General features: G+C 35.2%; 3 protein-coding genes across 3 annotated transcripts in view; 1 reads left to right on the plus strand and 2 right to left on the minus strand.

Moving 5' to 3' along the window:
- The window catches only part of LOC126760262 (tetratricopeptide repeat protein 28), a 43019-nt gene extending 24181 nt beyond the window's left edge, over positions 1-18838 (minus strand). Inside the window, exons 1-2 of the mRNA XM_050475757.1 lie at positions 18641-18838; positions 3825-4071 (exon numbers count right to left, since the gene is read on the minus strand). Of these exons, the coding sequence (XP_050331714.1) occupies positions 3825-3938 (114 nt within the window). The 5' untranslated portion in view covers positions 3939-4071; positions 18641-18838. The remainder of the gene's footprint in view (positions 1-3824; positions 4072-18640) is intronic.
- The window catches only part of LOC126760257 (uncharacterized), a 460595-nt gene that overhangs the window by 25313 nt on the left and 411836 nt on the right, over positions 1-23446 (plus strand). The window lies entirely within an intron of this gene.
- On the minus strand, positions 21760-22676 carry LOC126760261 (chymotrypsin-elastase inhibitor ixodidin). The gene is made up of 2 exons (XM_050475756.1): positions 22440-22676; positions 21760-22020 (listed from the first exon to the last, which is right to left on the minus strand). The coding sequence occupies exons 1-2, from the start codon at positions 22531-22533 to the stop codon at positions 21818-21820; spliced, it is 297 nt and encodes a 98-aa protein (XP_050331713.1). The 5' UTR covers positions 22534-22676; the 3' UTR covers positions 21760-21817.

A 23446-nucleotide genomic window follows, 5' to 3' on the forward strand; every position in this document is an offset into this window, starting at 1 on the left:
CATCTGCCTTGCAATGTCAAGAAAACCGAATTTGTTTACAAAACTCATCGTTCAAAAACTTCCGAGAATGAGCAGAGGGACCTTAGGGATGGCTTTGAGTTTCACTTGGGATCATCTGAAGCTAAATATTAGAGTCTAGTGGGAGGAGTATTTGTGTTTTGTATTTTAATTCTGAATTTGAACGATATTTTTGGAGGCAGCGGTGGCTTAATATAAGCTTCCGTGAATGAGCTCGGGAACTTAAAGATGGCTTTGAATTTCGCCTGGGATAATCTGAAGTCAAATGTTAGAGTTTAGTGGAATGAGCGTGTGGAAAGCAGAATTCTAAAAGCGGCAAATTTGGGGTTTCGAAGTATGGAGCTAAACTTTTCACTTTGTGGTAATGAAATTAAAGCTGTGCTTTTGACGAAGAAAATGAAAGTTAAATATTTTATATTTATTTTTAATATCATGCATCTAACGACAAATATGTTTGTAGACGCATAAAAAGCTGAAACTCGCTAAAAGTTGGTCAAAATTGGGGTTGTTCTTGTTCTTTTTTCATAAGCATGCTTTTTCCATCCCTTTTTTGTTGCTCCTATGAGTATTTTATCTGTTTATGCATATGCATTGGGCATTTTGCATTGAAAAACTCAGTTTTAATACACTTTACGGCACATCTTGCTCGATTTCACGCTTGATGGGTTCTTAATTAAATAAAAATGGCGCAAAAGCGTTTAATAAAAGTGGAAGTCGAATAATCGGCAGTTAACTATAAATAAAGGTATAGCCAGGCAGTCAGCCACTAAGGTATAGGCGCGGGCGCAGTCTTCGCGAGGCATGCATACTTGCACATGTGTGTGGAAAGCTTAAGCTCTTGAAGGCAGCCACACTTGAACATGTCCTGGCTGGGCCAACAACACACCTGCTGCCTGTTGCCTGCCATCAGCCTGCTTAAGCGCACTCAAACTACAGCCTAAGCTGCACACGGCTCCCAATCGCCCGCGCACTTCGTCCACTCAGCAAGTTTTATTGCTACAGCTTGGGTTTTGGCTTCAGCTTCGTTGGCTGCTTGGCTGCCTTTTCGCTATGATTACCTGCACCTTTGATGCGCATGTCGAGATTAAAATTTAATTTAAATTTTTTTCGCTATCTTTCAACGCTGCGCTGAGCTTCCTGCGCGCTTCAATGAGTTTGCTATTTCAGTTTGATTGCCGTTTGCTCTTTTTCTCTACACAAATCGCTTTTTCCCTTGCTGTTGTTGTTGCTGCTGCTAGTTTACCGCTGAAATGTTTAAATGCTGTCTGCTATTGTTTTTGTTTTGGTGTCGAGTTGTGTTTTGTGTTAGTTCGCGTTTGATTTGCGAGCTTCGGTCGCGCTGGTCGCACTCTTCACTGCATCAAGTCACGTCAAAATCTGCTTACAATCATCGAATTACATTTAAAACCTCAAAGGAAAAGTAAAAAATGAAAGAACAACAAAAAACTGAAAATAATGAGTTGTTGCAACAACAACAACAAGCTCAAGTTAAAATCAGGCAAAGCTGTGGCAGAGACACGGCGGCGTTGCTGCTTACCGCTGTCAGCAGGCTTTCGTGGGCCGGCTGAAACGTCAATATCAGTTTTAGACAGAGTCGCAACCACAGTCACAGCCACAGTCATCACAACCACAAGCACAACTACAAGCGCAGCCAGTTTCGCAGGCACAACCCCGGTCTCGCCTCGTTTGTTTGCCATTGATTTCTTAGATTCGATTTTGTGGCATTGTTTTACGCCACATACTCAATGGCGTGGTTTTTGTTGTTGTTGTTGCTGCTTTGTGTTTCCTTGTACTTGCTGCGCATTTCTCATGTCGATATCGCATTGATTGCAACCCGATTAAAATCGCTAAACGAGTTTTTCTAACAATTTCATATCCACATATTTTTCAATTTTTGTTTTCTCATTGTTCTTATTGTTTTTGGCATATGGTGTGCACAGGAATTAGAGCAGCGGCTAAGCGTGGCTAAAGCCGAGAACTGGTAGCAGCGTTTATTTGAAGGACAAGCCAGCGCTTGGTATGCCACTAGAGGCGCTCTTGTGTAGCTTCTAACGTGAAAATATGATGGAGAAAAGGTGGTCACTAAAAATATATAACATGTCGATATTGAAAGTTGTCACAACGGCGTAGTCGAGAGCTTTGCACTCTGCCAAAATGTTGTGGTTCTCTTACACGTCTTTTTGTTAAATTCCTTTAGATACTGAAATTATCCCGAAACAGGGGTTTTAGAGTTTTATTGTTATCCTCAAAAATCAATTTGACCTATAAGTAGCCGCTGAAAGAAGTGAACTTGAACTTATACTTAAATTTACCCCCTTAAACTTTCTTGCTGTCTCTTAGATTGTGGATTGTCTCATTACCCACTGAAACTACGATTAAAACTGTCTTTGTGTCTGCCTGTATATACGTTCAGTTTTCGAGTTATCGCTCTGAACACATCCTTCTCTCTTCAAGAAGCTGCGGACAATAGCTGCCAGACAAACTGACCGATTCTAATCTAAGCCTTGTACGGAAAACTTTTTTATTTGACAAGATATCTTCACAAAATTAAAGGTTTTCCTTTCTACTATCTAATTTTTCAATTTTGTATTATATGTGTTAGAGTCCAAAATATCAGCGAGATTCTCGGCGCATAATAATTTTTATTAACTCTTTTCAAGTGGTACACCAATTACATGGTATATTAGAGGTCCACCTTTGTAGTTTTGTTAACCCATTTCTTATCAAGCAATCACTACACATAAAATCACGTTATCTCTACGCTCTCAAAGCATTTCTGACTATTCTATACAATTTTTTATAATTAATTTTATTTTTTATTCATGAGAAAACAGCTGCACTACGCGCCTCGGCGAGGAACTTGAACTTTTTCATTCTTATCGTTAGAAAAAGCGAGGCGAAAATCAGGCAGCAAAGAAAAAATCGAAAAAAAAATCCAAAAACAGTCAGCCCGTGTTAGTTTTTGATTATTTCCACTCGTCGTGATTGTCCATTTCAGGTATTTAATTTAAAATCAGTTAAATGCATTTAATGGCTGAGTCGTGATTGGAAAACCAAAAACCAAAAAAAAGCCCAAAAAATATATAAAATTGAAACAAGCGAAATTCACGAATAAAAAAAGAATGTTTAAGGTTCTGCTTCTGACAGTTTGTCTCTGTGACAGTCTCGGCTGCTGTTGTTTACTCATATGCCACGGCCAGCTGCTGCGCGGCAATTTAAGCACAGTTACACGCTGCTATTTCACTTTGTTTGCCCGAATGCAATAGTGTGGGCCGCCCTGCCAGCCGGTGTGGCAGCGCGCCGCGCCGCGCAGCATGTGTAGGAGACGTGCTTTACAGCAATGCTTAATTTGCATACAGTTTATTTTAATTGAATTCGTTGCACGTCGATTCTGAGAAGTTTGAAATACAGTGCATTGCGCCTGCGCTGAGAATGTGAGCGGAATAGTATGTTCGTTTACGTTTTATTTAAGACAAATTAATTGGGTAAAGTGATTTTTGGTAGTGTGTTTACTTTTGTGACTGTCATTGTGGGAAACGGGCAGCACTTATTGCCTTAAGTTGCAATTGAAGTGCAACACTGCACTCAGGCTAAATCAAGACTACATTGAAGTAGCTATATAATTGTTCTCACTACCGGGTGTTGTAGTCCTAAATTCTAATACTCAACTATGCGCTGTTATTTAAATATAAACCAACATAAATTGGTTGAGAATTGCATTTCATTGAAAGAAATAATCTTACGAAATACTTTGGCTGGCGTTGCAATTATGTTGTAACAATAATAAAACTCGCTTTCGTACTCACCTCCGAAAAGTCTCGTTGCGACATCTTTATAATTTCCTGTGTTGCCAGACCGCCGCTATTTTCATTTGCATTGCAATTGAGCGGCAAGTTCAGTAAATTCTCATAGTTCGTCATTGATGTGATTATGACTGCAGTTGAATTACCGAATAATACATAAAGTCGTATTTAATATTCAAACAGCTGATACCATGTTCAGACACTGTGAAAAATATTGCCACATTTTCATATCAAAACTTTTTTGCGTTGGCTGAAATTAAAGAAAAGAATAAAATTTATTAAAAAATATGAGAAAGATTATTATTTCGATATGCAACAATAAAAGCCTTACTCAAAGCGTGTCACAGCAGCTACACATATACATAAGTCGTGGATATATTTATACCACAGGGTCTATTAAGTTTGACACGAAGAAGGAAACGTTGAAGACCTTAGAACATATGTTAGGTTGTCAATTATCTCCCTTCACCTTTTTTGCTCTTTATTCAATGCTTTATAAAAAGTGTTAAAGTGATCGGATTTAGTTTAAATATGTGCCGTTTTGTTTGATAATGTGTTTCTTACTAAACGGCAACTTCATAATACCCCCCTCGTAGAAGCCCCTCTCTTTATTTGCTAAGAGCTCTGACAGCCACTTTTCATAAGACTCTTTTGAATTCAACTTTACACCAACAAGGGCGTTCGCCATGGACAAGAACAGGTGGTAATCACTTGGCGTTATGTCCTGGCTATATGGTGGATGCTATAAAACCTCCCATCCGAGCTCCCGTAGCTTCTGACGAGTAATCAACGAAGTGTTTGGTCTGGCGTTGTCCTGGTGGAACACTACACTCTTCCTGTTGGCCGATTCTGGACGCTTCTGGTCGATCGCCTGCTTCAAGCTGTCCTGTTGTTCGCAGTAGATGGTAGAATTAAGCGTCTGGCCATATGGGAGCAGCACATGTCTTCAAACCCCATCAAACACACAGCAAAACCTTCCTGGCCGTCAATCCCGGCTTGGCCACGGTTTGGGACGATTCACCGGCCTTCGACCACGATCGTTTTCGCTTGATATTGTCGTATGTGATCCATTTTTCGTCGCCAGTCACCATCCGCCTCAAAAATGGATCGAGTTTGTTTCGTTTCAGCAGAATATCGCAGGCGTTGATTCGGTCCAGAAGGTTTTTTTGCGTCAAAACATGCGCCACCCAAACATCAAGCTTTTTTGTGTATCCAGCCTTCTGTTTATGATTTTAAATTTGGCTTGGTGACTAACTCCCATCTTCTGGGCGATGTCACAAGATGCCACATGCCGGTCTAACTCGATGTTTTCCATGATTTGATCGGTATTCGTCGTCACAGGTTTTCCGCCGGCTGGCTTATCCATGGTATCGTTTTCACCCGCTCTGAATCGTCGAAACCATTCCTCCGCCGTTCGAAGTGATAGAGTACCATCTCCCAAAACACCATTAATCTCACGGAACGTTTCTCTAGCGGATTTGCCTTTAACGAAGGAAAAATTTATAAAATATCGCGAATTTCGGCGTTAGTGAACTCCACGTTTACACGTCTATAACTGTTTAACGCAATATCCAAATTAATCATGCATAGCGTCGTCTTGTAGGTTATGTCAAGACCTTTCAAAGATGTATAGTATTGCCAGATACGAGCTCTGTCCGCGCTTTTAGAAGGGAGATATTTGACAACCTAATATTTATAAATGAACAGTGTGGCGAGCAGAGTCTATTAAGCCATTGGCCTGTTCGTCTGCGTCTGTATATTCCTCAGTTATTGACATATCGATCTGTAACTTTGCGCACATCCTTTTCTTCCCATGAAGCTGCTAATTTGTCGGATCCGCCGATATCGGACCACTATATGTAGCATATAGCTGCAATACAAACTGAAAGAATAAAATTACATTCTTATTTGGAAATTTCTTGACTTATGAAGGGTATTACAGCTTCGCTGAAAACAAAACTAACGGTTTTTTTTATTTCTTCGAGTGTTTAACATAACTAATATTGCGAAAAGCTTTGAAAATATCAATATTTGATGGGAATTTTCGTCTTTCTTTACACTTACTTCCAAAGTATGTAACCACTCATAAAAATACCATGCTTAATACCGCCATCGCTAAGATTCTTAAGTAAATTTAATGGTATGTATAAATATTTGCGCATTCCTGCTGCCAATTTTTTAGCGTCCCAACTTCATTGTCATCTCCTACATCAGCAGCATTTATTTTCACCGCCAATCGCTGGTGAGTAGCTTCATCATTGTATTGGCTGGCTTTCGGCTGCCTACTCACTTTGCCGCCTGGATGACTGTCAGCATTGCACTTTATGGCTTTTACGTCAACGTTGACAATTGAATACGCAAATAAATTACGTTTTTTGGCGGCGACATGTGACAAGCGCATAGCTAAGTGTACTCTCAAGCTTGAGCTGCTTCCATACATATTTACGTATTTGCATTGAAAATCTTTTGTGCCTGTTGTCTGTGGAAATGCTTGTTGTGATCTTAGCGACAACATGTCATTGAAAGTGATTACTTTTTCTGAGAATTTCCGAAATGTGCGCACATGTCTCGCTGTGGTGGACGGCTTGGTTCTGAGAGATCCTGGAGAGCACTTGTTGGAAAAGAAAGACTTTGAGTGACGTAAGCAGCCTATTTTGCAGGGCGAAGCCCGAAAAGATGTCGTTTCGTAGCGTGTAAATAGTGCAGGATATTTGTTGGTTCCCTTGTTGGCTTGCTTACTACGGAGAGCTTTCGGTATTAGAAATATATATTGGAAATATATATAATATAATATTGGAGCTCAAAGACCGTTGATCTGACAGATCTTGTTCTGATAATTAAATCACCCGAAGTAGAAGTCAAACTAATGAAGGTACGCTGTATAGCCGAAAAAATACAAAGCAAAGTGGCTGGATTTGCTAAAATGTCTTGATAATATTTTAAGAGTCTAAGACAATGAGAAATGGTCAAGGAAGTGAAACTCTTTAGAACCAAAAATAACTAATGGGCTTTGAAAGTCAAAGGAAGATGGTCGTTTGGAAATATATATAACAGAAATCTATAAAGGAGCTGATTAAAGTTAGTAACTGTTGAGTAGTTGGAGATATGGAACTATAACTTAAGTAGGAGTTTTCAACAAAAAAAAAAAAAAAAAATATTGTAAATGGTTTAATATTAACATTGTTCCAAAATAACAAGAAATAAGTCAATTAAGAAAGTCATCCTAATCATTGGCGATGGGAAGATATAATTCCTTGACAAATTGCAAATCGCAGTTTTAAACATTTTCCTTAAGAAATCCTGAATTACAACACAAACTAGACGTCTCGTAATAATGCTATGACCAAATGACTTCGTTTTAACTGCTAGTAACGGTACAGTGCAATTTCGGTACCAAAAGTTACGCTTGCAGCTTTGCATTTGCTACAGTCGTGCGCGTAGCACGAAGTCACGGCGTACGAAAACCATATCTTACCTAAGGTCAGAAATTATAAATTCGTTATGTGTAATAAATTTTTATGACTCAATCGTTTTGATGCTTTCATAAAAAATATGTCTTCAAAGCGCACAATATCAGCCAAACTGAACACACCGGTTAACGGTGGTGCCAGCGCCACGATGGTGGTCACACTATGCCGTTGGCCCGTACCCGCGAGCAAGTACAAGTACTGGTATACGAAAGCGTATGGCAAATGACGGGACTATTAATTTTCGACCGTTCAAAGTGCATTACTTTAATTCATAAATATATTGCGGCTTGCCGTGCGGAGGCAAAGACCTACTAAATATGTGATAAGCAGCATTAATGAAAAGAGATATTCGGCTATTGAGTCAGCAGCGGGCTGCAGCTTATACCGCTAGCGGCAAATTACGGTCATTTGTCACACGTTTCAGCACACGAATTTGCGCTTTTGGGCGCTGGCCAACAAGAAATGCTAAGCAAATTTTTCGGCCAGCAAAGCGGAGCACAACGACAGCGAAAAGAAAACGATCTTCTGCGAAAAATAAGCCAAAAAGAGTGAAGCGTCAGGAATGTTGTGAATTTTTCGCCGCAAGGAGGTTGGAATTTGGGCGCAACAATGTAGTTAAAGCTAAGTAAAACGTCAGAAAAATAAAAAAAATCGTAACGCGAAAGAACAAGCGCGAGCTAAGTGAAAAATTATGCAAACATGCGTGTTGTTTTCATGTAAAAGGAAATCATTAATAAGTGCCAATAAAGCGCCGAAAGCACATTGCAACATGTACGAAGCTTTGCATATTTTTGACAACAAAATTACGCAGCGTTTTCGTTATTGTTATCATGTTTATTTTTATTTTTATTTTTATTTTTATTTATCGAGTTTTTCGCTTCACGGCAAACGGCTACTGTACGCTGCGCCTCTTCTTCTTTTAGCTTCCTATACACCAGACTTTCATATGGCATATATTTATATATTCAATATTAGTTTTTTGACAGCTGATACTTGTCAGTTGACAGCTGAGGCAACTCAGTATATACTGTATTTTTGTAGCGTGGATCATTAGAGATTTATGTAATATTATTAGTGTTTTATGTTTTCTATTATCTTCCGAAAAAAAAGAAACTGACAATTCATTTAAAACAAAAAAAAATGCTATTATTTTGTCACATTTAACTGTCAAGAGCTGCTGTTTGACGATTTTATTCACATAATTTTCACTATAACTATTATTTAAGCACTATAACGGTAATACGGTGGGTATAAAAAACAATTGAAATACTACTATTTTGCCGCAACTCTTTGAGATTAGACAAACGGCTTACAAATGCTCTAAATAACTGATGATGTAGAAAACATGGGATTTAAACATTCGAATCGCGTCAGATTCTCGCTAAAATTTGTATATTTTAACTTTTAAAGTACTGTTGTGCAATTGGTAGTCTTTGCTAAGTTATCTATAAAGTTTGATAGATTGAGCGTTCCACAAGTTCACTTAAGCATTTCTCGTAATTTTTTACTCATAAAGTTTCATTACTTATATTAGCACTGGTGTGCAATAGTAAGACTTTGCTAATTTAACTTTAAAATTGGATACATTGAGTGTTCCACAAGTTCACTTAAGCACTTCACGTCATCTTTTGCTCATAAAGTAGCATTTTTTATATTAATCGTGGTATATAGGAGTTACTTTTGCTAAATTATCTATAAAATTTGATAGATTGAGTGTTCCACAAGTTCACTTAAGCGTTTCTCATCATCTTTTGCTCAGAAAATTTCATTACTTATATTAATCGTGACATACAGGAGTTACTTTTGCTAAATTATCTCTAATTTCTATAGATTGAGTATTCCACAAGTTCGCAAACGCATTTTTAGTCATCTTTTGATGAAAAAATATAAAGTTTCATTATTTATATTAAACGAGGTATACAAGAATTAGACTTTAAAAAGTTATATATAAAATTCAATAGAGTGAGTGCTCCACAAGTCCACAAAAGCATTTTCATCTCTTGTTTAGAAAATATTAAGTTTTATTACTTATTATTTGGGAATGAATCATGAGTAAAGCACAACGATTGAGTCCAGAACTCGCTCAGCAATTTAACTTTTGATGGTCTTCCTTTCAAACTGATTACGATTAGTAGAAGCAGAGCTCTTTAGGGATCTAAAATCCAGCAATATAAACAGCTTTAGAGTATGGATCCTCTTAATTCAATAATAAGCTGTTTAGTGTAACTTTCTGATGAAATGCGTGTATTTTAGAGGATTTAATCGTGCTGGTGATATTGTAATAGATTAGCAGGAATCTTGTAGACAGAGACAGATCGCTATTGCATAATTCCTTTCGTTTAACAGTTACTTCTCTACAAATAGCAAAGATGTTATCTTTTGAGCACACAACGGACTTAGAAAGGTACGTGAGGGAGTGTAATAAGCAGAACAGCATAGCTGAAGCGCCGAATAACTGAGGTTAATCTATAAACTACCACAGCCAGCCGATTTTAAGACGTTTTTGAGCAAGTTTTTTATTTCAACCATTTCACCGCGTACAGGCTGCCCAAATCTAATGCTTTCATCAGCCTGCGGCGCTGACTGCCGAATCTGATGGACTACTTAATAAGAAGCGGAAATCGAAACACAGAGAGACAGACGAAAGACAAGCAGCATAATAAACCTTTTGTAGTTATGACTCGCTAACAACAAGGCAAATAAAGCTGTGAATAGACGTAAAAGGCTGTACAAATAAAAGCCGAACGGAAAAGTGAACAGCAGCAACAGCAACAACAACCGCAAAAAGAACAGGAAAGTCAAATAATGAATAAAAAAGAAATCACTTTGCGGCTGCTTTTATGTTTGAAGTGGACATGAGCATGGAAGTGGCTGTGCGGACATGGTGGCGTCACTGTCGAGCGTATTTTTTATATAGATTTCATTAGTTTTTTCGTTTTCATATGATTATGCCCCGCGTGTTTCGTAGCTTTGTTTATACACATTTAGATGATTTAAAATTCAATCAAACAGATATAATTAGAGCTGACGAAAGTGGGCGCTGCGTAGCATAGGGCGCAGGCGCAGCGGTAGCGCAGTCTAAGCTGCCGTCATGACGTGTTGTTGTTTGTGTAAAGCCAGTAAGGTTATGAAAATTGACAGTTGTTATTGTAGAACGCCTGATGAGCCGACGACGGTAGGCACACGAAGCGCGGTTTGACGTGCTGAGTGTGCTTGTGCGAATGAGGTTGGTAATAAAGTCGGCTTTGACCTTCATGCACGGCGGGGGCAATTAAAATCTCATTAGCGCTGAGAATTTTGCGAAGAACAAATGACAAACAACAAAAAACAGCATTAAGCAAAATAATTGTAGCAGCAAAGCAAAAGAAATGCAAATAAATTCTAATCATAAGCGGAGCTGCAATGGAAGTTAGCTGAAACGGATGTGTTAGGAGAGAAACAAAAAGTGTAAAAGCGCTGTGTATCAGGTGACTGCCGTTAATCAGCGTAAAGACAGCTAGAAAAGTGGTAATTTAATGGAAAAATGTAAGTTTATTACCGAGTTAATAATTATACGTAGCGAAAATGGCAGCAGCGCTTAATGAAGTGGCTCATAAAAATACCGTTACGACGTTTTTGAATTTAAATAACGTTACAACTGTTCACTCAGGCATACTTTTGTACTCCATTTTGGCTGAAGTCGGCCATTCGGTAGGCCGTGGTTTCAAAGTTCATTCCAAGCAAACCCCAAAATTATTGAAAAAGTTCTTCTTGGCTTCATCACCCGATAGAAACTGTCAAACAAACGTCGTGTATATTTGATATAAAAGAAAAAAGCTATCAGAAAGAGATTCATGAACTAAACGACTCCAGATGGATGGGATTACTCTTATATTGGACTATCCCAAAAAGGTTTGCGCTTTGTAAATAGTGCCAGAATTCACATAGGATGTTGTTTGAAGCTTCATTATCCGCAAGACGACACTCGCCGTTTCAGAAAATAGACGAAGTTGTTGCATATAATGTAATAAACAACTGAGGATGGTTCCTAAACTTATAATATATCAAGCGTTATTCTCGAAGACGACCAACCGTATTCACAAAACCGTCTATCGTATGATCTGGTGGCGGCTTGTCCTATTACTTTGCACATTGGCATTTAATTGTTGATATGGAGCTCCTTGTCTTATATCTGGTCTGGCTTTGCGTCAATGCCTTATATAGAAACACCTTATCCCTACGAAAATCTCACTGTAAGCACATATCTTCTCTTCGTGATTTCTACTAATGGATAGTTGGGCTTCATGGGAGCTTGACTAACAGTGGATTGCTGGCAAGACTTTCAGTAAGCTCTTCGCTCTTAGATAGATAGGCTTTACCATTGGCGTCCACACTCTAAGGTTGAGAATCTTATTGGATTCTAGTTGCTGAAGCTGTTTGAATTAATCCGAGTTAGAAATTTCTCAAATCTTCCTTTCTGACTCTCTCGCCTAGGTGGGAACAATGATTTAGTACTAGGGTGCTCACACTTTCAGAATGATTAATAGGTTTTTATAATTCCCAAAAAATTTCGGCTTAAAAATCGGTGGCCCGAAGTCGGTCTTAGATCCATAGCTGTTCAAAATGATCCATAGAATATTTTCGGCATTAGTGATTTTACTCCCTATAAATCGGGCCGTTCTATGAATATATGTATTTGTCTTAGCGCGATGCCCATCTTGTGGATCAACCACTGAACCTAACCTCACAGAAAGCTTTCTGAGGCTAACCTATATATTGGGTAGAAAAAGTCTTTTCGTATTTTGTCATTTAAATTAATTATATTTTTGATAATGCGAACCAAATTAAATAAAGCACCGAAAAAATAATATTACTGCAGGAAACCTTCCCTCCTTCAGAAATGCCATTATCTGGCGACTTGTCAAATGGGCTGCCAACATGACGACCGTTTAATCAGCGCTACGACATTTTCATTTCTTGTTTTGCCGATCAATTTACCAGCAAATTACAGACATTTATGCCGCAATTTTGTGCGTTCACTGGAATTTTGTTGTTTTATTCGTAAATATTATTGTGCTAATGCTGGCAATATGGTGAGATAAGCATTAATTGAATTTTCTTTACGGTAATCGAGTGGGAATTCTGCGAGCATGTGTGTGTGTGTGTGTAGTTGTGCAACACCCGGAGTGGTTGATGGTTAATTGACATGCGGCAAAGCAGTGTGGCAAGCTCACGCGCAGGTGCGCTACCCACACAGGCACACGCACAAGCACCGTTTTAATAATAACAATGTAAGCGCAATTGTTTTTCTGTTCGCAGGCATTCTAGGCTTTAAAAATATTTCTTTGCTACCCAGTTTTCGGTCGCTGTTCCGATTTTGTTTTTGTTTTTGGTTTTATGAATTTTGTGTTTTTACTTAAATTTTTTTTTTGTTGTTGCTCACACTCACATGTGCTCTTTAAAGTTTTTATTGTTGTTTTCTTTTTATTTGCGCCGATTCGATTATCTCAACCCTGACTGCCTGACTTTGCTTGCTGGCGCTCAGGTGAAAGGCGGCCGAGTCGGCGCACAATTTGATATTAAAGTTTTCTAATTATTTTTTACTTAAAGTAAATACTGTGAAGATAGCGATTAAGAAAATTGGGCAATTGCGCCGAGATGGCGATGGTTGTGGTCGTGGTCATCGTCGCAGTCGCAGTCGTCGTGTTCGTGGTGTCGGAGATGGTGGTGGTCATGTGCACGCTGAGTGCGGCAGCCAGTGCACACACATACACACATACATTGGATGTTGATATAGTGAAAGGTGGCGCAGGTGCCACAAATAGCGGTAAACCGATCGCGCACACGTGATTAAATATTTTCATTAATTTTTTTTCAGCTTTTTGGTTATTTTCGTGGTGATAAAGGGTGTCGAAGGGTCAAGATTTAAAACAATTTTTTATACATACATATATGTATCTTAATGAATTTAGAGATAATTATTTTTATTTTTGTGAAAAAATATTTTTTGCTATGTACAGTTTTCACTGGTTGGTTAAGATTTTGTGTATTTTGCTGAAAAAAACTATAAAAATTTATTTTTTTGCTTTGAAAAATATAAAAAAATTAAATCAATTTAACAATTTCGCACTGCGCATAACTTGCTTAAATTTTGTGTATTTTTTTAATATAAAGATTTTAGTTTTTCCGAAAATATTTACAAAAAAAAATTAATTAATTTAATTAATTAAAAAAATTAATTAAATTTTTTTGTATATTTTTTTGGAAGAAATAAAACTTTTATATTAAATTAATTTAAATTTTTTTGACTAATTAAATTAATTTTTGTTTGTATATTGCTCGTCCATTTTTCTATTCTGCATTAAAATAAAATGCCTCTAGGAAGCATTTTTTGTGCTCGCCGCTGTAGCGCGCATCTCTGAGCGCCGCAACGAAGCTCAAATATTTTCCGACAACCGTCAAATAGTTGCAGCGACAACGCGCGCCACATCGCATGTGATTCGGCAGCAAGACGGTGCCGCCTTTTCCTACAGTTAGTAATTTAAATGATTTCTAAATATTTTAATCAACTTTAAGTACAACGGGGAGGCAACAAATGAGGTAGCAAAAGCACGGAAAATGTTGAAAATATTTTCAACAACTTGGCGACAGCAACGAAAATTGCGAAATATTGCAAAAATCGCAACAGTAGCCGAGGCACATGTGCGACTCGGTTTGCATGCGTTGCTGCGCACAACGCCACTTTGTCGCTTAAATAGACGCTAATGCGGTGTGTGTGCGTTGCGGACTGGTCGTCAGCAGCGCATGGCAGCGCGGCTAATTTGCAGCTATTTTGCATAGGCAGGCATGCGTGTGTGTGTATGCACGCGCGGCGTGTTCGCGCAGCTGACATTGACAGCGCTGGCGGAATTTATTTTTGTTTTTATTTATTTTTGCACGCTTTGATGTTTTAATTGAATTTTGCAAATATTTCACTTTAATGCTGACAATTATGTGGCTGCCACTGCAGTGCCAGCGCAGTATGTTGCATAAGCGCTTAGCGTGACAGTAAGTGCTGTTGCATGATTTATTGCCAACAAAAGCAAACAAAATACAAAAGTCGTATATAATTGTAAAATTTTTTAAGGAAAAGAAGTGACTGTTTCTATACAAAGGAGCACAGCATTGTAACTTTCAAAAATTTTTTTTTAGAAAATTTGAAAGTAGTAAGTAGCACGCAAAGTTAAATGCTATATAAAAAATTGTAAAAGATTTTTTTAGTTTTTTTTTGCTTTTTTTATTTCTTTATTTTTGTGTATTGTATTTTGTTTAATTTTTTTATTTATTTTTTTTTCAATATTTTTTTTATTTTAATTTTTTTTAATTTAAAATTCTTTTTAATTCTTTTTTTAATTAAATTTTTTTTTTAATAAATTTTTTTTTTAATTTTATTATTTTATATTAATTTTTTACCAATTGAAATTTTTCTTTACTTTGCCTTTGCCGCCCTCATGTCTTTCATTTTCAATTCATATAAAACTCAACTAACCTACGAAACCATTTTGTCTGCATAAATTAGTGTGATGATTAGCATTCTTTATTGTTGTTTTTGTTGTTTTCTTAATACCACTTCTTACACTATGCTTTATTTGTACTGCTTCACTCGTGTTGCCACTGCATAGGCTCATCAGTTGCCGTGGCGGTCACTTTGAAAATCTCGCGGCTTTTCGGCTATTTGTTGTATTTGATAATAAATTCTCAACTTAATTATTTAAATTGCGTATGGCTGGACTGCTGTTTGTCATATTGTGCCAGTTTGTGTAGTCTGATAATAAATGGGTTGGGTTTTTTACATTTTTGAGACTATTTCGTAATCAATTTGGTATTACTTTTTGAACTTTTCTCAACTGCTTTCCTCTGCCTACTAAGCATATTTGTTTTAAATAATAAAATTTGGTTTTATTGAATTGTTGATTTGTTAATTATGCAAATTAAATTTAAAGCATTTGATTTATGGCTTGAGAGGGTGTCGATTTTAGAGATCAAAATTTTGTGTGGTATTTTTTTATAGTTATTTGGTTTGCATTTAATTGGTTAGTTGAAAAAAAAATAAAAAATAAAAATATTTCTTTTTAATTCTCTTATTTAAATAAATATTTTTTTTTAATATTTAAAAAATTAAAAAAAAAATTAAGAAAAATTTGAAATAATTAAAAAAGTCAAAAATTAAGAAACAAATTAAGAAAAATAAAAAGAACTAAAAAAACTCTAAAAACTAAGAACTTAAAGAAAATTAAGAAAAATTAAAAATTTCGGAAAAATAAAAAAAAGAAACTAAAAAAACAAGAAAAATTACTTAAAATTTTTTTTGGAATTTCAAGATTAACAAATAAAAATATTTGAAAATTTTTTAAAAATTTTGTTTAGAGCTTTAATTGGATATTCATTTATATTTAATATAATAAACGTCTTTTTTGAATTTCTAATATTTTGTTTTCAGTATTATTTAGTAAGAAAATTAATTTTTTGTAATAATAACACAAGCCAATTGCAATTTATGGAGCAATATAGCCATAATGTGGGTTATTGCTGTTGTCATATGACAGCTTTCAACTGTATCGAAATAAAAATAATTGGTAAATTGACAAGCGATAAAGCAGAAAGTAGTGCAACTGAAGAAATCTTTCATTTTTACCGCCAATTAGTCACATTTCGATTTTTCCATATTTTATCGCTTGAATAATTTCTTAGTAAAAAATAAAAAAAAAAACAGAGACGAAAATACAACAAACATGACAGCAGTGACAACTGGTTAATTAGCTGCTGCGAAGGCTTGCCGATTTACAAAAAAGTACAGAAAAAAATATACAAGCGGAGAACTGCAACGCCTGCACGGTTTGCGATAAAAACAAAAGACTTAAGCGACGAACTTGCTCGACAGTGGGAGCGCAGCAGTGGACTTTGGAGCGCTGCGTTCATGAACTTGCAGAGCAATAACAATGCGGAACAGCAACACATTGCAAACTATAGCAATTTTCAAAATAATAATAACAACAACAAGTCGTTATAAATCAGTGATTGCCACCTGCGAACGAAATCATTTGAATACTCCCAATCAGCACAGACTGTTTGGCGGCGCAGATTGACTCATGCACAGCTTGCGAATCATTGAAATACGCTTTTATGAATATTCTACAGCATTTGCATATATTTACGGCGCAATTGTATGCATGCATATGCATAATAAAGCAATTTAATGGTATCATTCTGCTGGGGCCAGCAGTGCCACAAAGCTGGGCAATCATCAAGTGCAGCGAAGCGAATATGGCACTGTGTTGCTGCGCTGCATTTGTAATGCTTTAAAAAGCAAATAATGTCAAGCTGAAGCGCACGGTGCGAAATTTTTAAGAAACAAGTTATGCAACTTCTCTGCTTGCCCTGCCAGCGCGCCGTGGCATTTCTTTCAGGCCATTTATGTTTTTATTACAAACTTTGCTGTTGTGTAAAAATATATATTCTTTGTTATTTTTTCTTTTGTTTTTGTAGCGCTGGCATGCGATGTTGGTGCGTAGTTTTTTCTTTTTTATCTGCTTTGTTTGGCCCCCATTGTTGCCTCTTCTCGGGTTTTGCTTTCTTATGCAGTTTTATTTATTTATACACGTTTTTGCTTGTGGAATGTGTCACAATAATCACAAAAAAGGCAAAAAATAAAAATAAAAGATCACTTTAGTAGAAGAAAGTAGCAAAGCAAATGACAGAAGATTGCAGTGATTCAAGCATTGTATGAAATTGTTCTAAAAGGTGCTAAGACACTGTTTAGTTGACATTAAATTAATAATATATTGCCATATGTAATAAATTTAAATTATAGTGGATGCTTGAAAAGCACTGCCACCACTTAGTATGTAGTAAAATAACGGATGTGCTCCAGTTCGAAAGTTATGGGATAATAAAGTTTATTAAATACTAGATCGCAAGTGTGAAGAGGACGGAAAAGCGCATTTAGCGTCATGTTTTCTTGCAGAATTGATCTAAATAAGCATGTTTTTCACACCGAGCAATACATTGCAAACTTTTTCTTAATCGCTTTATATAAATTAATTCTCGAGTTGGTTGAGAATTTCAAATATGAATGACTAAGCAAACGAAATGTGGTGTATAAAGGGAGATGTACTTAAAATTTTGAATGAAAAATGATTCTAAATGATTTCGAGGACTTTAATGAACTAATAAACAAACATTTTACTTTGCAATCTAGAAGATTTTATGAATTACAAACTTTTTCCTGAGCAACTTTATTAAATTAATTCATGAGTTGATTGAGAATTTCAAATCTAAAAGACTGAGTCAACGAAATGTGGTGTTTACAAGTTGGTGTGCTTAAAATTTTCAATGAAAAATGAGTCTAAGCGCATTTGGGGATATTAAACAACTAACTAACACACATTTTACTTTGGGCAAGTTGGACGATTTTTTGAATATTAATGCTCTAAGTACAAAGTATGTAGTTAGATCGACTAAAAGTCATCAAAATAAAGTTTCAACTTCTACAAAAATACTAATTCAGGCTTTTGTGTTAAGGCTGTAACTATTTGTTTGGGGGTCAATGTAGACTCGTTAAATAGAAAGCCACTTATTCTTCATTGCTGGCTCGTAGCATGTCCTAAAGCTTATTCAATTGTTTGAAAAACATGTATATTATATTGAAGCATGTTTTATGATATACGCTGTGCTTGATCTAACTCGTTTCATAACAGCCTACAAACTAGTTCTACCGTAACTAGTTGTGCTCTAGTTAACGCACTCGATATTTTGTAACCAGTTAGTTAACTGTTGATCTTGTAAATATTGTAGCATTGCCAATGAAACTAGTCACAAACTAGTCAAAAATGAACCAGTTAATAAACAAACCGTCAAGAAACTCTTATTTGATGTTTTTCTATAATTTTGTTCATAAAATATATAAGGTTCGGTCAGTGGAAATAATATCGCATTATCCATTAATCATTAGCAATAATAATGATACTAGTCACAAACTAGTGAAAAATAAACTAGTCAATAAACAAAGCGTTAAGAAAAATATTTTCAATCTTACTTTTATAATTTCGTTTGTGAAATATATAAATTTCGATAAGTAGATTTTTAGGAATTGTAGCAATGCCAACCAAACCAGGCCTAAACGAGACAAAAATGTTCTATAAATATTTTCTAACTTTTTTCATAATTTTCTTTATAAAATATATAAATTCGTTGTAGTATTTATATATAGTATGGTATATAAATACAGCTGATATTTTGAAGGCGGGACCTACCATATATTAATATATATATCTTAAACATTGTGGTTTTGTAAATATTTTTATTTTGTTTATTTCGTAATATTTTTCTCACCGTGAAATACTAGAACTGCACGCCACAAGTGCGCCTTCAACTGCGTGCGAATTCAATCTTGCGCTCTGTGTGCGTGTGTGTATTTCTTGGTATAGGAATGTGTGCCACAAAACGTCGTACACTGCCTCGAAGTACACTTTTGAGAGGCTAGTATGCCTTATTCTTTCATTTTATGCAGCAAAATCATTTTTATATATACCTTTACCAACATTTTCAATAAGCATTTTGACTTTTTCACTCTTTTCAAACAAATCGCATACACTTTTTCGCACTCGTTTTCTGTTTTTACCACACTTCGCCGCTTCGGGCGCTGTGACGACACGTTTACTATTGGAATTTTTCTACACTTCTCTTTTTTCTTTACCTATACAGCTTTGCGCATTTTTGTCGTTGTAAAAATTTTGTTTTTCCAGCAAATTTTATTGAACTTTCCGCACATCACACGCGCTTGAAGGTTTCGAAAATCATAGCACATAAGCTTTTCAACGCTTTTTTAACGAAATTTTCAGCATTTTCCCGATTTTCGTGCATGATTTTCTGCATTTTTTCCCCAACACTTTTACATATAGATTTTCAACTTCTCTACTTCTGCACACGCGCACATGCGCTGCTTACACAACGCGCCGCATACGTATATCACTTGTTGGCGTTGTGTGGTTGCCACTTTGTGCTTGTGTGAGTAAATAGTGGCTTGGCGCATGCGTTTTGCCGCTTAACGAATTCTGATAGTTGTAACACGCTCGCGTTGCCGAAGAGAACTGATCGCTGTGAGCGGCCGCTGAATGCTGGTCAACTCTGCAAATGTTGTGTTATTGATGTTTACAGCGTTGTTGTTATTGCTGTTCGGCATGTGTGCGTGTTTTACCTGTCACTTGGCCAATTGGTGCAGGTGTGGTGTATAAAGTGTTGACTAGACACTGCAGCGTTGCCAACAAGCAGAAAGTGTCCCAGATTGCGAAGGGCTTAAGTAAAGTATTTGTTAAAGAAAATATGAAATTGTTTATTTATCGGAAATAAAAATAAGTAACATTAGTTTTTTGCAGGTATTATTAGGTTTGTGGGCTCTTCTCATATGTTGTTCTCATATCTTTGATTATGATATGCCAGTAGTGTAACCAAAAGTAAATTAACTATTTGTATTAACTGGTAACAACGCAACTAGCTTGTCAAATACTTACAATTATTTAATTAAAAAGATTTAATTAAGTTGGACAACTACTTTCAATATAAATAGTTATTAACTAAATTTTTTGGAGTTATTAACTATTTTTATACTCTCGCAACAATGTTGCTAACGAGAGTATTATAGTTTTGTTCACATAACGGTTGTTTGTAAGTCCTAAAACTAAAAGAGTCCGATATAGGGTTATATATACCAAAGGGATCAGGGCGACGAGTAGAGTCGAAATCCGGATGTCTGTCTGTCCGTCCGTCTGTCCGTCCGTCTGTCCGTGCAAGCTGTAACTTGAGTAAAAATTGAGATATCATGATGAAACTTGGTACACGTATTCCTTGGCTCCATAAGAAGGTTAAGTTCGAAGATGGGCCAAATCGACCCACTGCCACGCCCACAAAATGGCGGAAACCGAAAACCTATAAAGTGTCATAACTAAGCCATAAATAAAGATATTAAAGTGAAATTTGGCACAAAGGATCGCATTAGGGAGGGGCATATTTGGACCCAATTGTTTTGGAAAAGTGGGCGTGGCCCCGCCCCCTACTAAGTTTTTTGTACATATCTCGGAAACTATTATAGCTATGTCAACCAAACTCTACAGAGTCGTTTTCTTCAGGTATTTCCATATACAGTTCAAAAATGGAAGAAATCGGATAATAACCACGCCCACCTCCCATACAAAGGTTATGTTGAAAATCACTAAAAGTGCGTTAACCGACTCATAAAAAACGTCAGAAACACTAAATTTTACGGAAGAAGTGGTAGAAGGAAGCTGCATCCAGGCTTTTTTTAAAAATTGAAAATGGGCGTGGCGCCGCCCACTTATGGACCAAGAACCATATCTCAGGAACTACTAGACCGATTTCAATGAAATTCGGTATATAATGTTTTCTTAACACCCTGATGACATGTACGAAATATGGGTGAAATCGGTTCACAACCACGCCTTCTTCTAATATAAAGCTATTTTGAATTCCATCTGATGCCTTCTCTGTATAATACGAGTATAAACATTAGGAACCAATGATGATAGCGGAATAAAACTTTACAAAAATACGGTATTTGAAAAATATTTAAATGACGAATAATGAAATCTCGATTATCACTTTACCATGCGAGAGTATAAAATGTTCGGTGACACCCGAACTTAGCCCTTCCTTACTTGTTTTTTTTTGATATTTCTTAAAATATTAGCTATGGCGCACAAACTAGTTATAAACTAGTTTATGGTAGACTAGTTGGGCAACTACTTTCAATATAACTAGTTATTAATTAATTTTTTTGGCAGTTATTAATTCATTTTTGTAGCATATTTACATATTAAAATTTTAGCCAAGACGCTTAAACTGGTTTATAGTGAAGTAGTTGCGTAACCACTTTCAATCTAACTAGTTATTAACTCAGTTCTTTGGGAGTAGTTCACATATGCAGATTAATCACTTAAATTCGGAATTTAATTACACACAAAAGTAACCGAAATTTTTTGCTGTAAAATTAAATGATGTCCATATTTTAAAGTTATAAATTTGTATATTTGTATTCCTATTGTATAGTGTATAATATAAAGTGCTGCTTGTGTATAAAATTTACGTGTGTGTTTGTGTTAAAAGTTTCTATAGCACAGCAATATTCCAAAACACCACACTTAAAGATCAAATAAGCATATAAGCCAAACTAATAGCATACTTTTAGGAGCTCATGAAACATTGGTGGAGTTCAATGCCGTTTGTAGTCAATTATAGTTATTTATACAACTGTTGTTGACTTTTGATGGTCAATTGTATACAGTTAATAAAACAACAACAATAGCATATGCTATTTACGCGGAAATGTGTATATATTTTTGTGAATAAATGAGAAAAATCCCCTATGCGCGCCGTTATCATCACAAAAAGATTTTTTAAGAAAAAAATACAAAATAAATAAAAAATATTTTTGAATATTTTGATATTTTTTTTTAAATCATTTTATTTAATTAAATACATTTCGTAAATTTACATTTAAGCCCCTTTTTGCTTGGGTGGACATTGTTCTTGTGGTATACAGGCACCGTTAGCATCGCGCGCATATCCCTTGTCGCAATAACAACCATCTGGGCAACGTATGTAATTAATTAAACACGGTTGGTTTAGTGTCGCGCATTCAGTTTGACAGGATGGACCACAGGGCTTGTAGGTCTCATGAGATGGACATGATTTAGGGGCTAGAGAAAAGTATTAGGAATAAAAGTAAACATTTTTTAATATTTTTTTTATGAAAATAATGTAAATAATAATAATAATAATAAAAGTAATGAAAATAAACTGTACATAAAATTTGTTTTATTAATTTTTTTAATAAAGTTAGAAAAAAAAATTATTTTTATTTTTTTTTTTAATCTAATTTAACACATAATTTTAACTTAAAAAGTTTGAAAACGCATAAAAAACTATTTGTAGTACTCATTTTTTTAAATTTTATACATTGTTTTTATTAATTTTTTTTTGTATTTAAATAAGTTTTTTAAGTTTTTTTATACAATTTTAAACATTTTTACAAGTTTCTTTTCTCTTAAATTTTTGTTATTCGTTTTTTATAAAGTCTCATAAATTTTTTTGTCAACTATTTTTACTCTTAACTCACTAATATAGCCCGGTTGCGCAGCACTCAGCACTGCCACGCTGCAAAAAATAAGCAAAACAAAGGTGCACAATTTCATAGAACTTATTGCGAACATGTTTTTGTTGTTGTTGGTTTTTTCCAAAACTGTATTTTAATGAACAATAAATTTCAATAATGCTTCTCCGTGTGCTAACTATTTACAAAGTTTTGAACGTGCTTAACTCCAAGCTGCCTGTTGTGTACTGAAACCTCAGCCAGATTGTTGACATATGTATGTACATACATACATATGATTTTTATACGAATGTATATTTGTATGTGTTTCTGTTTATTTGCTTTTGATCCCCTGTTGGTGTGAATTACCGCTTTTTAATAACAGTTGAGAAGCGATTTAAACGGGAATATACATATGTACATATACATATGTATAACGGGATAATGAAACAGAAATTGACTGTTGAGTAATCAAATTCAATGTTTAGCGTATTAACACTATTATACATATAAAGCAAAATAAAAAATAAAAATTTAAAAAAATTTCTAAATTATTGATTTTCAAAAATTGAAATATTTAAAAAAATGTTGATAATAGAAAAATTTGGAAAAGTTTTGAAATTGTGAAAATTTTTAAAATTCTTGATAATTTAAGAATTTTGAAAATTTTTGATATTTGAACAATTTTAAAATTTTGAAAATTTTTGAAAATTATGAAAAATATTTTTTTTTTACATAAAGTGGTAAAATAATAAAATATAATTTGTAATACATAATACAATATGGAAAAAAGTAAAAAAAATTTATAAAATTTAAAATTTTTTAAAATTTTAAAGTTTGGAAAAATTAAAAATTTTGAAAAGTTAAAAAATATTAAAACTTCATTTATTTGGAAAATTTTGGAGAATATATGTTTTTGACATAAAGTTTAACCAAAATTTTTAAAAATAATAACTATGCAAAAATTATGTTAAAGTTTAAAGAAAATATACCACGATGTATCAACTGGTCACTTTATGCGCAGTGGTTTTTAT

This window comes from Bactrocera neohumeralis, chromosome 5, assembly GCF_024586455.1.
Source record: "Bactrocera neohumeralis isolate Rockhampton chromosome 5, APGP_CSIRO_Bneo_wtdbg2-racon-allhic-juicebox.fasta_v2, whole genome shotgun sequence".
Taxonomy (NCBI): Eukaryota; Metazoa; Arthropoda; class Insecta; order Diptera; family Tephritidae; genus Bactrocera; species Bactrocera neohumeralis.